Here is an 18,720-nt window from a genome sequence, read left to right as displayed (position 1 = left end):
GCCTCAAATTCTTGTATTGACTGGTTGTCCAAGCAGTAGACCACCTTTAATTGATTTTGCTTATCACATAACCAAAAAAATTAGTTTGTTGGTTTGCGGACATATTTCAAAAGTAAGATTTTAATTTGTGTGTAGTGTGTATTATTCATGTACTAAAGTGGCATTTTTTTTTTAACACCCCCTTCCCCTTCTTTCTTTCTTTCTTTCTTTCTTTTTTTTTTTTTTTTTTTTTTTTTTTTTTTTTTTTTTAAAGCTAGAACTTTATATCTTAGACAAGAATTAATGTTTTCAAGTAGTACAAATAGCAATAACTGTAACGTGTATATTTTTAAAACTGCAAATGAAGAAAAATGTATTTATGATAGCAGTTTTCAAATATTGGAACAGTAATTTAAACTTCAGATTTATGCATTATGTTTTATCTTACTTAAGTGTTCTTCTTACTTAACTCAATGTTCTAGTTTGTGTTAATACAATAAAAGATAATCCACTTAATGATATAATGTCATCCCTGCTTAAACAAATACTGTGGGGTTCAACATAAATTATTCGATCATGCAGGAAAATATGTTTATAAACTGATAACAGTTGTCTAAAAACATAATAAATCAGAAGCTATTTAAAAGAAGTAATGAATGTTAGTGGTAAAACATTTCAAAATATGTTCAATAAACAACAAAATAATATAATAATCAATTTTTTTAATATAATTTTCAAAATTTAAGTAACTTAGAATTTAAATTACAAATTCTTTGTTTTATCACGTCTCCCTGCATAACTTTTGAAACAGATAAGGGATTGCTTGCTGAAAGTGTTTTGGGAGCACTTTTGTGTATCTCCTTTCCAAACAATCTTTAAGGAACATTATAATCCCATATAGATTTTCAAGGCCCCCCGTTATTCCCCTGGTCCGAGGGCTGCGTTTTGGCTGTAATGTTTACTGGAAAAAATATCATTTTTATTTTCAAAAGCTTTATGGAACATTCTACTTTCTGCTTCCAGCATAGTCCATCAAAACAGCAAAATTTCAGTTTTGTTTTATGCTGACTTAGTTATTTTTTAAATTTGTTCCAAATTTTTCTTACCAAAAATATTAAAAGAGCAGCCCATTCTTATTGGATTATCCAGGGAAAGTGTTCAATTGAGCAGAGATGTTAAACATTTTCCTGCGGGGAAATATTTAGTTCTAGGAAGTTTTATTCTCGTAATTTATTTATCTGTTACCTGATTAAGTGGATCTGATGGTATTTGTAGTAAAAAAAAAAAAAAAAAATGTGAAAGCATGCCTACTCGCCAAAAGAAAAGAAGGTTTGAAAACTATGTGCATTATTTTTACAAAAAAAAAAAAAATCTTAGGATATTTTTTCAGTAGGATGTTTTATCAGTAATTAATCATCACAACTACATTACTGTTTGTAGTTTACATGATAAAGCTATTTCATGGTTGAGGCATAACTTTCATTCGTGGCAATTTAATATTAAAACAAATAAGGAAGACATTTTGCATTTATTCTTTAGGAAGTTTTATCAAAAGAAATCTTCTTTTTTAGTATCCTTTAAATTTTTTTGCAAATTTCCATATTTTTGGTTTTTAAAAATGAGCATACGCAGTCTGCTAAAGAAAATTAAATTGGGGGGGGGGGACTTTTTCTTGCCAAAATACCATACACCAGCATAGTAATATTTTGATTCTGAAATATATTTTATAATAGTTACCAAATTTTTCAGAAAAATATTCATGTAATTTTTATTGTTCTAGGCACCTTTAACTCAGAGAGTTCGAGCAGCTTATTCAAAACAAGCATATCAGTTTCTGCACAAAAGAAAAATCAAAGCTTTTTATTCTTTGATAGAGGATGAAAGTTTTTCTCGTGGGGCTAAATCACTTATGCAGGTATTTTCTTGTAATACAAATCCATGGTTTGATATGTATATACACATGTATGCAAACATTTTATGCATATGTTTTTTCATGATTCCGAACAAAATGCAAAGGTTTTTAATTTTGTCAGAGCAGAAAGAAATGAAACTAAATGTATGGGTATGCACATATTTTTTTTACTTTTATAATTTATATTATAGGTTGTTGGAATAGGAAAAATGAAACCCAATGTTTTATTCATGGGCTATAAATCAAACTGGCAGGATTGCAGCTTGGAAGATGTTCAAGAGTATTTTAATGTTATCCAGTAAGTTAAACTTCCTCCTTTTTAAGCATAATTTTATTTTAGAAAAGTGTATTGAATAATCATTTGAACTGCAACCTTTCCTATAAATTACTAGTTATTTCAAATGTAGCAGATTTTTGAACTTTGTGGGGATAGAGATTAAATATTTTCCTAAAGAATATCCCATCATGCAGCAGATCCTTGCTGCAGCAATATCCAACACAACAATAAATCCCTCTATAACAGTAATATGTTGAGATCCCTGTGAATTTGTGTACGATATGATATAAATCGCTCTTCAGTTTATTGATATTCTATGCATATTTGTATTGCTGTAAACTGATTTTTCTCAGGAACAATTGTTTCTCCCATCCTTTTGCACTGATAATTTAGTTTCAAAGTTCATTTAGTATAATAAAGAGCATTCTATCCTTTTTCCCCTTTTTTCCATCTAAAATTCTCTTTGACTACAAGTCTAGAATATTGAACTCTTTTGATCCAATCAAGAACGTTCTTTGCTCTTTTGAATGTTTCCACCTGTTTTGGTCCCCCCCCTTTTTTTTTTAAATTTAAATGTCACAGACATGTCAAATCAAGCTCAAATTATCTGCTTCTTGGTGCAACAATATATCCCTCTAGTTTCAATAGTGGTAATTGTATGAACTCCCTTAAGTATTATATCTGTTAATATAAATTTTACTGTATTACCTTTTTTTCTTTTTCTTTTTTTGCAAAGTATTAATCTGATGTAATTTTACTTTATATATTTCATTATTTTCTGATGAAAAGATAGACAACTTGCTTTTCTTCAAGAACAGTATTATGGTGGAACAACTTTGTTGAATTTGTTTTTTCATTGCAACTAATGCTTTTTAGACATTTATAACTATTTGCGAAAAGGTGAATAATGTGAATTGGTATGTATTTGATTTTTTTTATTACCGTCATACGAGATAATTTGACTTTGAAAGCTGTGGCATAACTATAAAAGTAGGGTGTTGTTTTTATAATAGATGAAAGGTTTGAAATATGCGGCACATTGCATTCGTTATGTTTCCCATAAGGGTCATTCTTCAAAAAGTGTAACTTTTCTGTCACACACCTTTTACACTAAAAACTTTAACGAACAATTCATTTACTAATGTTTTTTAATTTCATCAAAAATATATCTATTTACACTTACAAACAATTTTTTAAAAATAATTTTTATTTTAGTATATTTTTGGTTCACAACATGTGAATTCTCACCTCCGTGGCATGTCACACGTGTGACTGTTTATGTTGCTTAATAACTTGTTTAATTAAAAGTATATACATATTTATTTATTATTCCTTTCACAAGTGTCTCAAATACTAATTGTTTTAGTAGGACAAGGAGTCATATCGCATAGTAACACCTCCATTACCTAAACATAAAATGCCATTCCTCATTAACACATTGCCGAAAGGAAATCAAATTTTATTTTTCATGATACAAGAAAGCCCCCTTGTTTATTTTCAGCCATAAAGAAGTTATGAGATTTTTGTCGAAAAACGAGAAGATAGATTTTGTTTTAAAAACTAATTGTGGTTGTTCTGACTTCTCACTTCCATGAACTTGAATTTCAAGGATGTACATTAATGTAAAAAAAGAAGTGAACATGTGTTCATATGCTTAACATGTGTAAATCGTAGCAACGAGGGAAAAAAGATTTTCCCGAAAAATGTATCCATTACGCCTATATTAATGGAAAATTCCTCACCACCTTGACAGACCTTGTCAATGTCATTATTTCTGAGATGAAAATAAATGAATGAGGGGAACTACATCAATCTTAGGCATTCTACCAAAATTATAAATTGCCAGTATTTTCTCAAATTTAGTAAATACTATTTTTTAACACATATTTGAACTAAAAGGATAACTACTAATTAAGCCATACTTGAATTCCGAGCGCTTAATATTAGATTCCCACTAATAATTGAAATGGCTCATTAGTTGCACAATTAACAAAATTACTACTTTGATATTAAATTGGTCTCAATTTTTAAACATTAAAAGTTTTTTTTTTCTTCTTTTTTTTTTTTTTTATTTCCTTGAACAAGGTATTTTTTAATATTTTTTATTTTATTAATGAGTAAAATAATTGGAACTTAGTTTGGCCATAGTTTATGGTTACTTCTAGTAGGTAATACTTTCATGTGAGAATGAAGAAAAAAAGAAAACAAAAGGTTTCGAAATTGAAAATTATTTGTGTTGAAAAGTTACCTTTTCTGGAGAATGAACGTAACTTAAGTTGACGTCTTTGGATTGGTGCATACGATGTGGCACAATTCCACTTCATGCTGGCACAAAATCACCCGACTGAACAATATATGCTGGTTTACTGTTTGTTTTCCCTGTGCTTATTATGTTGGAAAATTTTGTTTTCAGGTGTTGCTCTCTGTTAAACTAGCATTTTCAACTTGCATTGGTGTCTTTCATTTATAAGATGAGAAAATGCTTTAGTTAGAGTCAAATGCTTTTTATCTCTGCCAGAAATAATTCCCTTCACATTTCCTAGAAGTTTTTAATGAAACATATATACATTATACAGACCCCGAAGAGTTCCTATTTTTCCTACTTTTTCCTACTTTTTAGAGCTCTCTCCTTATTTTCCTACTTTTTCCTTTTTTTTCCTACTTTTTCTTTGTTTAGTATACCACTTCTAATTGTGCGTTTTTTCTTATTTTTACGATGCCGCACCGATAATTTTCTGCATGTTTCAATTTTAAACAGCAAAAGAAACAAGCGAATCCTATGTTTTTAATTCATTGACTACAGTAATTATTGACAGGAACACTGCGGCGTGTGCGTGTTTAAAAGTTAATTCGTAAGTGACTTATTATGCCGTTGCGGCGTTTATGATCGACCTTTCTTTTTATCGCCTGACTTCAGTCTCACTGTTTTAGAGAAACAATAAAGAAACAGATACTGACCCATTCTGATGCAATTATATAGTATTTACCCCTCAATTAGAAGCTTTAATTAAAGTCCAACTGTCCAAAAAGTGCGGGAAAAGCCGAGTTTCCTATTTGCCAATTTTTTGTATAGTTGATTACAAGTGAAACGGAGCTCTGTTTAAACAGAAAGGCAATGAAAAGCCATAAAAGGAATGTAAGGAAGCAAAAAATGAAAAACCTGTACACTTACATATTCTATTGATGTTAGTACAAAATAAAAGGCACAGATAACAGAAATTTGCAAAAACGGATCACTTCAAAAATTATCGCTGAAACAAACTTTTTTTTATGCATAAATATGATTATTGTTCATTCTAAATCGTAAACATGATTATAAAATTTCATTTTCTTTCCTTGTAAAGAGTGTATTTGCAAAAAAAAAAAATAACCCTCGGCAAAACCTAGATGGGCAAGCAAAACGTTCCCGATTTTTGGAGAAAAACCGGTAATCAATTTAAATGCGAGATTCTTTTGTTATTTCTTTACATTTTTATAAGTTGGGGGATAGAGCCACAAGCAAGTATGTACTGTATAAGTTATTGTACTCAGGACGCCTAGTTAAAGGGGGGGGGGGTGGAAAAGATATATGCTGGCGTTTGATACTAGGTACTCCCCCCTCACTCTCAATTTCGAGAACAATTTCTGAATGAATATTTTGGTCGTATGATGAGGATCGAACGAAACTACATGTCTTCGCTCTTATGCACAAAGAAGCATTAGTAACTGATCGTTTGCTTTAATAAAAATTTTATGTTTACCATGCATGTATTTTTCCTTTTTTTGTATGTGTGTGACAAATTTTGGAACAAGAAAGAGGTAAAAAATCACCAAACCAATAAAACAATATTCATTTTTATTGCTTGATTCAAATTAAAACTGTCCTGTCATTCTGGTTTTCCCCCGGGGGTGGCTAGCAAAGGATGTATACTGAATGCAAATTTTATCTTAAAACAACAAAAACCGAACAAGCTTGTATAGTTAAGCATTAATTTTCCAAAGCCAGTGAAGGGAGAAATTGACCCCCCTGACTCCCCATAAATGATGTGCGTGAAACAAAAATTTATTTTGAATGCTAAAACTACCTAACATAACACAGACCCTTTAGTTTACTTCTTTCGTTATTTATTTAGTTTAATTATTTTAATATAAATTTTATGTCCCATATTTAAGAACAAATTTATTTTAGTTCTGCATTTTCAGTCTTTTTCCTTTTTCTTCAAATTCAAACATCTGCCCCTGTTTATGCAAGAATGCATGTCAGCTGCTGGTTATTTTTAACTAAAACTAATTTAATATTTGCTTTGCTTTTTGTATCATAGTTTTGACAACAGGAGCTGAAAGTGTTGGTATTTTCAAATGATAAATGGAAGCTCTCGAAGGAATGTTTTCGTTTTTGACAAAACAAATCTTTGACAAAGATTATTTTATTGCCCCAAAATATGAGTTATTATTATTATTATTTTGCAATCGCTATATTGCATTTAATTCTTTCATACTTAAAAATTTATTACTGTATTGCTGAAAAGTGTTTCTTTGTTTGAATTTTATTTTCATATATCTTTGTTTTCACCAGTTTATTTTTCATACTGATGATTGTCAGTTTGTTTCTTTCGTTTTGTTTTTGCCACTCGGCCTTCCATTAAATCCCTTTAATACTTCAAAAGTACTGTTAGTTTATTTTTGGGACAGTTTTAAATCAAAAATACTGTTAATTTATTTTACGTTAGAAATAAAATTTACTCTAAATTTGTTTCCTCTTGACGTGTGTGTAGTCCCATCTCTTCCTATTTTTCCTACTTTTTTAAGTGATCTTTTTCCTACTTTTCCTACTTTTTCAATTTTTGATTCCTTATTTCCTACTTTTTCCCCCCCAAAAACCACTTCGGGGTCTGATTATATAATCTTCCTCATTCTGCATTTTCTCGTGTGTATCACAAATATCAGTAAATGTGCAATAAACATGAAATTTGGCTAAACAAATATTTGTAATGAGACGTGCTCTTTAACTCTGAAGTTCTGTCAATAACAAATAAATTTAGTATTATGTGATGGTTTATCACATCTTACATTAAAATTTTTTTATTTATTTTGTCTTTTCACTTTTATTATACTGTGTTATTTGCCTTTCAGTGAGGCTTTTGACAAACACATGTCGTTGGGAATTCTCCGTCTCCAAGAAGGTTTGGATTACTCTGAATTCAATGATATTGAAGAAATAACTGAACTTCCCCAAACAAATGGAAAGAAATCAAGACGTCCATCACTCTTGAAACCAGAACTTGATGGGTTTCCTAGGAATGCCTCAAGTGTACAGTTGTCTCAAGGTGCAATAATATTACAAGTTTTGATCTTACCACTTTGAATTCTAATACCTTAAAAATTTACAACCCCTTGTGTTAGTTATTTTTCTCTCTAATACTGGTGTCATAACTAGTTGGCCACATGTTACTTATCTCTCCTCATCCTACCTTATAGCCTCAGATCAAATGTTTCCTAATGATACAGGTGTTTATCACCTACAATTGGCTCCAATCGCTCAGGGTAAAACTTACTGGACTGCAAACCAATGTGGAATGTTCCTTTTCTGTGCAAACCTTGCCTTCTGTGATGTGAGAAATTGACTATATCAGTTAAAATTAAATTGTTGGTAAAAAGTTATTGATTTTGCTTATGAAAATATCCAGGAAAGTTTTGATCTTTTAATAATCTCTTGCAACTGATTTTTGTTGAAATTAAAAACTTCAAATTAAATTTTTATTAATTTTTCTCATCAATCATCATCAGTTAACTCTTAATATATACGCTTTTCATTAAAAGGATACATAAGGGAGTGGAGAGAGCTTTTAACTGTAAAGCAGCACAATTACAAGCAAATTTCTCTTAGTACTGGCCTCTAGTGTCCTGCTTAAAATGTCTTGAAAAGTAAAGTAATCAAAGTACAGTTTGTAGGTTACGTATATTTCTTGAGACTGAAATTTCATTTGTGTTGAAAAAGCTGCTATTGGTCCACCTTTGTTTACCTAAGCTTCTGTTACATTATTAAAAGTATAAAACTTGACCATAGAGAAATTGTAGATGACCTTGAAGCGGAAATATCACTTGTATCATTCCTACTAAGTTGTTTGTTATTAGTCTGTAATAGATAGGATCAGCAAGAAGCCTCGTATTACTTGGCGCTCCAGTAGCTCACCCAAAAATAAATATTGTATACTTAGATTGTAATGTTATTTGATTCATATTAACCATTAGAATTTCAAATTAACAATTTTTGTTCCAGCGGGCAGCTCACGAGAATCTACCCCACCATCAACTCCATCGACTGAAAGAAAGAACCAAGTTGAAGATGGTACTAAAGGAGTCAGCAGTACTCAAGTTGTAAAAGGATTATCTACAGCTCTCCCGAAAGATGTTCTTACCAGTGTAAATCAGTTCCAAAGAAAACAAAGGAAAGGAACGATAGATGTATGGTGGCTATACGATGATGGAGGTACCTCTTTTGCCATTTTCTATCACCTGCATTTTTTGAAAAATGCTGTTGACTACAATATTTATGTTGTCAATTTATTTTGTAAGGTTTGACCATGTTGATACCATATCTGCTGACAACTCATTCCCAGTGGAGCAGCTTGAAGTTCAGAGTGTTTTCCTTGGCAAACAAAAAGGATGAACTTGATAGAGAACAGAGAAAGTAAAATGCTATGATGTTTTTCTTTCTGTTTGGGTCAAGTTTTTTGAACCAGTAGGGTTAGTTGGGGTAAAAGGAAGTTGAACTTTGATGTTTTAACTTTAGGTCTTTTCCTTTCTTTTCAATGAACTGAGGCATAATTTTGTGCATTGTATTCAAAGCTATTCTCTCTGAGAGTAACTGGGTATGAAAAATTTAACCATATGACTGCTTGTTAACGAATGAAATCAAGTTTCCTTTTATGCCAGCATGTTTCCTTTTATTCCTGAGATTCTGGGGTAAAGGGAATACCCCATTTATTTCCGCATGAGGTTGATGTAGGTAAATAATCGCACTGTACACTATCAGTTTAAAAGCTTAAGGAAGTCCTACAGCAACAATCTTCAATCTGTGACCCGTAGGCTGCATGCAACCCTTTGAATGCTCCAAATGTAATCTGAGATCATTCAAAAGGAAAAACAATTGAAAAACTGAACTATGCTAAATTTATGCAAAATACACACAAAGTGTAATACAGGAGTGTTTGTGATCAGAAAATTTTGGGTTGCTGTTTCCGAAAATTTTGGGCCCATTCTGAAACTGAAAAATGAATTTTAAAAAAAGTTCAAAACGGGTTTTTTTAATGATTTCAATGACATTGAATGCATTTTTGAAGAGTTTTTACAGGGGTTGGGAGGATGGCATTCCTCCCCCCTCCCGCTCCAAGGGGGATGCCCCCTGAGCATCCTCATAGTTTCCAAAAATTTCACTGTGTTCAGAAAACTTTTCTTGAGTCCACTATCACCCCTGTGTAATTGACATTGAAATTTAGTCTTCAAAGTAATAAAAACAATTTAAAACTTAGTTTTTACCAAAAGGCACATTGCAGAAAAGGTGGGAAGATGAGATTCGTAAGTAATTGTTTTTAATAATGTTTTTCCACATAACAAGTGAAACTAATTGAAACTTGTTACTTTGCATTTGTAGACTGGAGAAGAAAATGTAAGACCATGAAACTTTAAAAAGAAACTTTACAGTATGTCATCGTCAAACTATGATTACTCCTACACCATTGTTTGACAGCATGCAGAATCTCTTCTATACATTATTTAATCTTCACTCACCAACAGTTTAGTTTCAAAAATTGCCGCAAGTGTGGTAATAGAGTTTGTTTCCATTCTCCTTGTCTTTCCTTTTACCTCAACTGACTTCATTCGTGCTAATTAATATTTACATTATTTTATACCAATAAAAAGTTAATCTCAAATATGTTGTAAGTTGGTTAGCAACTGAAATGTTAAATTTGTTCCATTAAATGCTCCAGCAGTATCGATTCAGGCTCTCTACAGTTTATAGAATGTCACGAAAATTTGCTTTTGATATGCTAGAGGAAATGTTTGAAGTACAGTTGAACTCTGTTAATATGAAATGATAAAATTCACACATTTGTTTGTATTAGCCGTTGTTCGTAACAACCGTGAATTAGTAAATTGGGGAAGGAAAAATGCTAATGTTGATTTTAAACAGGGTTTTACTATTATAACTAATTGTTACTATATAACTGATTGCCTGTTATGGTCTCGCCATCATTAGTTTTTGAAGGATTACTAAAAAAGATGCTACATTTGATTTACAAGAAACGTATGGTTGTCATGATAGATACCAGCATTTTTTTCCTTGCATCAAACAGAAAAAACTAAGCTGGTTTAAAACATGAAATAGTGTGCCTTATCCTGACCTTATCAATATTCTAGGAGAGACTAAATGAAGGAGCCTAAAATAGTGAGACGGCCATCTTCATTGTGTGAACCCATTCGAAGAAGGGTGATTGATAGTGGGGAGGATAGGTGATAATGCCTAAAGGATTTTATTTTGTTGCTAAGCAGGCTATCCTCTCCAAAGGTAAACAGGTGTGCCAGCTTTTTTTTTTATATATAGGAAGAGATTTGACAAGTGCGTCACAGCACAGTATCTAGAATGACACAAACATGTTGAAAAAAATAAGCATTCCATCGGGAAAATTTTTCTGTGAAAAGGTTAGAAGTTTTGTTTGTTTTAAACAAAACTTTAATTTTATTCTGAGTAATAAGCATGACATTTTCAATGTAGTTAAATAGCAAACCAAACAAATGTTCGTTTAAACCATTAGTTTGTATTAACCGTAGTCGTATTAACAGAGTACAACTGTCATAAGCTTGCCTCTTAGAATGGCTGTTTGTTGGTTGAAATGATTGTAGTTTTTAGGCAATAAGCATTAAGTTCATACTTAAAAATATTACCATAATTTGGGGTAGATAAGCCGCGGCTTATACGTGTTTTAAAATTGAAATTTAACATCTGCGGCGTATTTGCCAAGGCGGCGTATCTGAAAAAATTCCCCACCCCACCCTTCTTTTTTAGTGCTTTTCATGTTCACCCAATCGAGCTGTAATGTTAAAATTCATTAAAAAACGCTAATAGAGCTCTAAAATTGCACTATGAAACAGGTTTTTCATTAAATTGAATTTCTTACACCCTTAAACCTGCATTAGTTTGCACCGATTTTACTGCTGTTCCCTGTTGTTGTTCTTTCCAGTGTTGCCAGATTCGTGATGTTTCACATGATAAGTTTCACAAGGTTGAAAAATGGAGGAATAGCTAACTTGTCTGAGTTAGAGTCCCTATAGTCTGAGTAATGTTTTAAAATGTCTCGATGAAAAATTAAAAAAAAAAAAAAGAGTCAACTAAAAGGTAAACATTTTTTTGATGAACTGCTAAGTATAACACAATGATTTCAAAACTTCTCATCCAACCAAATGTAGTTGTCATCTGGCAACACTAGTTTTTTGTGTAACCATAGCATTTTCTGACCTTTTTTTTTTCACGAGGTTTATTCCATTTCTATCTGTCAACAAGTGCAGTTTCTTGTTACAGTTTTGCTCTAACTATAATGAATGATCGCATCCGTACATATGTATATATAGAGAGAGGGGGTGGGGCACCATGTTTTGCGGCGTATACGATGGGGCGGCTTATCTGATGAACTTTTGTTTTTAGTAAATTATTGCATGTGCGGCGTATATGATAGGGTGGCTTATCTACCCGAAATTATGGTATATTGACTTTTAACATATGTATGGAAAACTAAAATCAAATAGCTAAGTAAAAAGTTAAAACACTCTGGGTTTTTTGAATAAACTGCTACATGCAGAGAGTACTTCTCGGTGTAGTACTGGTTGAATGCTGAAGTGTCATAAAGTGAGAAGTCGCTCGTTCTCATGGAGCTTATTTGTCATATACTTCCATTCACTTGCATATTAGCATAGACAATAGCTTAGGCAAAAAAATATTTTTACTGATTTCTGGCTTTAAATACAGTTGCAGATTTCCATAAGTTTTTTTTTTTTTCTTTTATTGCAACAGTCTATTAGCATCTGCTTCTGCAGATGTCTTGCCCACCTTCCGATGATTTCCTGAATACATTACAAAATCTGTTGAACTGCAATACAAAAAGTATTTTTTGTACCCCTAATTTCTGAGTAAAAAAATTGAACTAAATTTATATATTTTTTTATATTTCTAAATTTACACAGGAATTTTTCCCTCCCTGATGTGTCTAATTTACTGAGGAAAAAAGTTGGAGTTTGTTTTTGTTCTCTCTAGAATATATTGCGCCTATTTTTATTGAGTTTTACATTTGTTTGAAGTGAATTGTTCTAATTTTCAATTTGCCAGATTAGTAGCTCTTTTTTAGACATTGAAATAAATAATATAATTCCTTGAATAAATACTGTTTAACCGTGGCCTAAAGTGGAAGGAGACCCAAAGGAAAACCTCCATAGGTTTTAGGTGTGTGGTAGGAGGGAAATAAAATACCTCCCACGAACCAACAGGCAGAAGTCCAAACTCTCGAGGCTCTGGCAATCCCCTCTTCTAGGAATGTGCAATGTCATTTTGGTAACGAGAAGGCCGATGAGCTCACAAAGGCATCCCGTAATTCTCCTCAGCCATCCAACTCCCTAACCCTCATTCACGCCAACGCTGTTGCTGACCGAAGACTAATCGGTCAACAAGCAAAAAGAAACTCCATTCCTGATTTGAACTGTGACAGAGCCATATCGACTACTATAACCAGACTTAGGACAAATCACTTAAAGGGAATGAAGATTTCTGCTCATGGACAGCTTAGATACACCAACTTTTGTCCTCATTGCCCAGATATAGATGCGGCATCATCATCAGATAAATACTGTTTAACCGTGGACTAAAGTGGAAAAGTTATCTTGTTATATTAAGACTAAGCCCAAGGGTGTGTGAGCACTAGATATGTATATCTTCAGGTTTAGTTGTGTTAATGGTATCTCTCAATGAGCTTCAGCTTAATTGTGCTGACAGGTGGTTTAAGAAATGAGTGTTTGCCTTGGATCAACAGTTAGAAACGAATGTTTGATTAGGCCTTGATAGATGAACAGTTTCATTCACAAACAGACTTTAAATCTTTGTAACAAACTAATTTCGATTTAATTTCAGATATTTTTGATCAGTATACTACTCTTAATGGGAAATTAGTTTCATCAGTATTCATTTCTATCTTTTGTTTTTTAGTATGGCTGCACTGCTTAGTAAATTTCGAATAGACTATTCTGACGTCATGGTCATACCTGATATTACAAAACCACCAAAAGAATGCAGGTAAGTTTTAACAGTTTTGCTATTTTTTAATTTGGTTTACAAAAATTGTGCACTCCTTTATATGCATCAAACATTTTGAAGAAATCCTTTTTCACTAAATGGTTTATTATCTTCAAAATGTGTTCCAAAATTCTCATCATCCACACTGAAAGTTTGTATTGTAGAAATGCCGTAAACACAAATGGAACTAATGTTTTCTTTCTTTTATATCAAATTAATAAAAAAGAATTTGTTTTTCTTTTTTGTATGTAAAAACATGCACCTTGTAGTAAATCATCATTTTTTTTAACATTCTATTTTTCTTCCAAGTTAATAACCATTATTTTTTTCAAACTGATTTCAATTTTAAAAGTTTATCCTCATAAGGTTTTACTCTTACATTTTTTTTTATTTAATGTTTTTCTAATTTTATTTCAATAATTATTTATATGTGATGCTTTTTCAAAAGATTAATTACACATCTGTTTTGTTCCTTAAAAATATGATGCAATATTATAGATATTTGTTTTTATCTTTTTAAAGCAAACAAGATTTTGAAAATATCATAAGTAAATGGAAAGAAAGCGATGATACTGAAAACGAAAATCCAAATCTGATATCTCTGGCTGAAATTTTGGCATTAAAGGACAAAGTAAGAACTCAGATTCTGTTTGTATTTAGTTAAAGTTTTATATGTGTAACATATAATACACACATATTGAGTATCACTAAAATCATCAGGGTTGCCAAGCACCGGGAAAACCTGGAATTGTCAGGAAAAATGAAAATGGCTGAAAATCAGGGAAATGTCAGGGAAAATGAAAAATTGCATATTTCTTATCGTTCTTGAGCAGCCAGCACTCTGTGACGTCAAAAAAAAAAAACTTTCAGCTTTGTTTTTTTTCGCCGCCATTCCCTTCCCATTCGCCATTCCCTTCCCATTCCTGATTTTGTCATTCCCCTTTCTCTTCTTCCCCCTGCAGCAGTTCTTTTTATCAACTCTCTGCCATTGCGGCATGCTCAGAAGTTACTTCTTTTCTTCCTCCTTTGAGTGGGCTCTGTTTAAACGCTGCTTGTTTATGTCAGCAGTTCTGAACAGGGTGAAGGAAAAGGAGGGTGGGACCGTGTCTTTGATCTTTCAGTTTCGCCGCTTAGTGGCTAAAGGAGGGGGGAAACGGCCGTGTCTGACGTCATCCTGGAAGCACTGACTTGCGTATTTCCATAGCTCAATACTGGTTTGCATCTTCAATTTTAATTTTTCTGCTCGCACTGTTTATCACACGGGCTCCCCTTGCCCGTGCCCTGGGCATGACATTTCCAAGAAACAGGAGAATTTTTATACTTTATTTAAATTATTTTTCAAAAACTATCCCAGTGTTTTGAAATAAATTCTTTAATTCTTAGTATTCCTTCCTATATTGAATTCCCTTTTTCGTTCGGTGAGGGGGGGGGTGTAGTTTATAATGAATTTAAAACACAGAAGCAAAAATAAAATAACTAATGATGAAAATTAAGAGCAGCTGCAACATAGGTTTTTTATAATTGGGAAAAAAAGGGGTCAGACAGTGATAGGGGCGGACGGGCCCGCCGGCCGATGCGCCCTCAGTGTACCTTGGTTATTATTATTTTCTTTTTTGCACCCTCAAATTTGTGTGACTTCGTTTTTTTTTCATTCATTTTTTTTTTTTTTGCACCCCTTCAATCCTGAGCCTCTTTTTTTTTTCCCTTGCTTCCTCAAACCTAAACTCAGTTTTTCTTTCATCCCTTGAACCTGTGTACCTTCGGTTTATTTATTTTATTTTACTTAATTTTTTACGGACTAAAACCTGTGCGCTTTAGGGGTGTTCCCCCTCCCCCTTAAACCTGTGGACTTTCGAGGTTTTTTTTTTTTTTTCTTTTTTTTTTTTTTTTTGAAACCTTTGGGAGTCAAGGTTGGTTCTATCTTGGGGAATCCTGTCCGCCCCTGAATAGTTATGGATTTCAGAGTGGTTTTTTAAAAATTACCTTTGAATTCGAAATAATAGGCACTTTTTTGTTATTTCATAATCAATGATGTTTATTGAATGAAATTATTTAAGAATGTAAATTAATTGGAGATTAATAAAAAATATGTATATATTTGATGACTTGTGCATCTTTTCATTTCAATTCGTATTAATTCGTATCCCTTCATAATTATTTCCGTTTTATAGTTGTGTACCTGAGTGGTTATTCTTTATTTTTTTCGAATTTAAAATCTTTTTATGAAACATACTTACCTGTACACAAGAAGCAAAACATTTAACAAAAATTGCTTAACATAAGTTCAAAATTTCTTCAATTGAGCATCAAGTCCAAAACATGAAAGGGTTGACGGTGCGTCTCTTTGATGTTTCGACTTATCAGAAGCGTGGGAAAAAGGGGTGGAAAAAAACCTGTCTGACATCGCTGATAACAGGTGACTTATTGACTTTGTCCAGGTGTGTGTCCACTTTTTCAAGAAGTTCATTGGAATATTTCTGCCGTAGGATTTGCATCAAGTGCTTAGAGTCTCATTTTTTCTCAAATCGCGTTCGTTCAAAAAATTTGGTGTTTGCAGATTTTCAGCACTATTCTGTTAGAATGTTTCATTAAAAGCTTATTTTTCATTCATTTTTAAATATGCAATAAATCAAGATGCCCAATTGTGCAGTAGCGACTTGCAAAAATTATAATCGAAAAACAAAAGGAAGCTCCCTCACGTATCATCAATTTCCTAAAAATGAGGCCATTGCGAAAATTTGGTTGGTTAAATGTAAAAGGAACGACAAAGTCAATCCCAAGAATGCTCGAATCTGCAGTGAACATTTTGTAGCAAGTGATTACATTGTGGATTTGAAAAATAGACTACTTGGCTTGCCAGAAAAAAAAATTCTCAAAGAAAATGCTGTTCCAAGCTGCAGATTAGCCTTTAACGAGGAAGATTCAAGCAAAAGCGTTAACAAGGGTAACCGTTTGGAAAGATGCAAGAAAAGAAATTATTTGAAAGAGGCTTTTTCGAGTATGAATAAAATATGTGAAGCAGAGACTGCTATTGAAACGATTTTGGAGGAAGACGGCTCTATACCGATGAACGACTATGACAAAAATAGTGAAACTAATGAACATTTAATGAGAAAGATAGTTTTTTTAGAGCAAGAACTGAAAAAGGTGTCAGAAGAAAGAGATGAGGCCCTAAAATCGAATCAAATTTTGCAAAAAGTGATTACTGGTGTGCGACAACATAAAAAATGACTAGTCGCTGAAAAAAAACAACTGGAGAATAAAGTAAAGAACTTGTCCAATATTAAAAAATCAATGATGAAAGTTCTTACTAATACGCAGTTTAATGCTTTGGTAACGAAAAGGAAATATGTAAACTGGACTGCAGAGGACATTTCAAGAAGTTTAGTGCTTAGAGCTCTGTCTAGAAAATCTTACGATTATTTGAGAAATAAAGTCGGAATCCCTCTACCTAGCTCTAGCACTCTGAAGAGATGGTGCTCTAAATTTAACTGTAAGCCAGGCATTTTGAATGCAGTTCTTTTCATTATGAAAAAAAATTTTGAATCAATGAATGAAGGGGAGAGAATGTGCATCTTAAGTTTTGATGAGATGCACATCGACAGCAAATACTGTTATGATTGCAGCGAAGATCAGGTTTTAGGATCATTTTCCAAAGTGCAATTTGTGATGGCACGCGGCATATTAGCCCCGTGGAAACAACCTATCTTCTACAATTTCAACACCCCAATGACTAAAGATTTGTTGTTTGATATAATTGCGAAAGCTGAAAATTGTGGAATGCTAGTAAAAGCAATTGTTTCTGATTTAGGAGGATCAAATACACTTTGGAACCAATTGCAAATTAGCGTGGACAAAAATTCTTTTAAACACCCGTTAAAAAACGAAAGAATATGTGTATTTGCTGACCCTCCACATTTTTTGAAATTGCTCAGAAACCATTTTTTGGATAGTGGTTTAAAGCTTGAGGATGGATCGGAGATAAACAAAAAGGTCTTGGAAGAAGTTTTGAATAAAGATAGAGGAGAAATAAAGATGTGTTTTAAATTAAAACCCCATCATCTGACCGTCAAAGGAAATGAGCGCCAAAAAGTTGCTCCTGCTAAAGCTGTTTTTTCCGAGACTACAGCGAAAGCTGTAATGATATTAACAGGAAATAAAAAAGCGTCGGAATTTTTCGAACTTGTTGATAGATTTTTCGATATATTTAACAGCAGACAAACCAAGCCCAAAAGTAACAAGCCATTGCAAGCAGCATTTGGTTTAGAAAATTATTTTAAGGCTCAAAAAACTACGTTAGAAGAAATGAAGAAAACAATAACTGGTATGAGAGTTTGCGGGAAAAAAAGCCTTCTGCCATTTCAGAAAGGGATTAGTATCTCAATCGCTTCACTTCTCGAACTATGGGAAACATTGAAAGAAAAAAATTTCAAATACATTTTGACGTCTCGTCTTACCCAAGATGTGCTGGAGAGCTTATTCAGCCAAATTAGAGGAGCGGGAAACTTTTATGACCATCCATCACCAATTGAAGTGACCTATAGGTTGAAGAAATTACTTTTGGCGAATAAACTTCCCGCTATTTCTTCAAAAGCTAATATTCTCGATGAGCACGAAGAGGAAAAATCACAAATATCTTGTTACTTGACAGCTGACATCATTGAAAATGCATTTGACTCTTAGGAATTAAACGCAATATCCACAATCCCCTCCCCTGAAAGCATTCTAAATCAAGATGAAGTTTGCTCACTCTTATTTCGAGATGAAATACCCATGTCTTGGAAAGCAGAAGAGAATACATCGGATTGTTTGATGACTTATTCCGAGCATGAAGGATTGAAATATATTGCCGGATACATCGCATTCAAAGTGCGTAATAAAGACCCAACATTAGGACGTTTCTCCATAAACGAAGAAAATCCTCAAAAAGCACCTTGGGTAAGCGCATTATCTCATGGAGGCTTAACTGTTCCACATGACAATTGGCTTGAAAAAGTGACCGAATTTGAAAAAATATTCATTGCAATTCATGGAAAAAATAATATTTTGACGTCAAAAAATGTGACAAAAGACCTTGCTCAAATATTGGAGGAGAAGTTTCCGGATACAAGTAAAGATGCCATTAAGATTTATTCCTGGGCTTGCACATTCATAAGAATTCGGCAACTAAATTCTAAATTTGAAAGAGATTGAAAAAAATCAGAAAAGAAAATGCAGAAATGGATTGATTCTCAA

The 18,720-nt window shown here is 32.7% G+C and overlaps 1 protein-coding gene across 1 annotated transcript in view; it reads left to right on the top strand.

The window, feature by feature from the left end:
* LOC129224714 (solute carrier family 12 member 2-like) overlaps positions 1-18,720 on the top strand; it is a gene marked incomplete in the record, with an annotated part of 136,427 nt that overhangs the window by 103,824 nt on the left and 13,883 nt on the right. Inside the window, 8 exon segments of the mRNA XM_054859261.1 lie at positions 1-112; positions 1,760-1,894; positions 2,083-2,189; positions 7,281-7,474; positions 8,428-8,637; positions 8,724-8,838; positions 13,399-13,485; positions 14,008-14,116. Coding sequence (XP_054715236.1) covers positions 1-112; positions 1,760-1,894; positions 2,083-2,189; positions 7,281-7,474; positions 8,428-8,637; positions 8,724-8,838; positions 13,399-13,485; positions 14,008-14,116 — 1,069 coding nt within the window.

This window comes from Uloborus diversus, chromosome 6 (genome assembly GCF_026930045.1).
Source record: "Uloborus diversus isolate 005 chromosome 6, Udiv.v.3.1, whole genome shotgun sequence".
Lineage (NCBI taxonomy): Eukaryota > Metazoa > Arthropoda > Arachnida > Araneae > Uloboridae > Uloborus > Uloborus diversus.
This window is presented reverse-complemented; position numbering and strand designations above follow the sequence as displayed.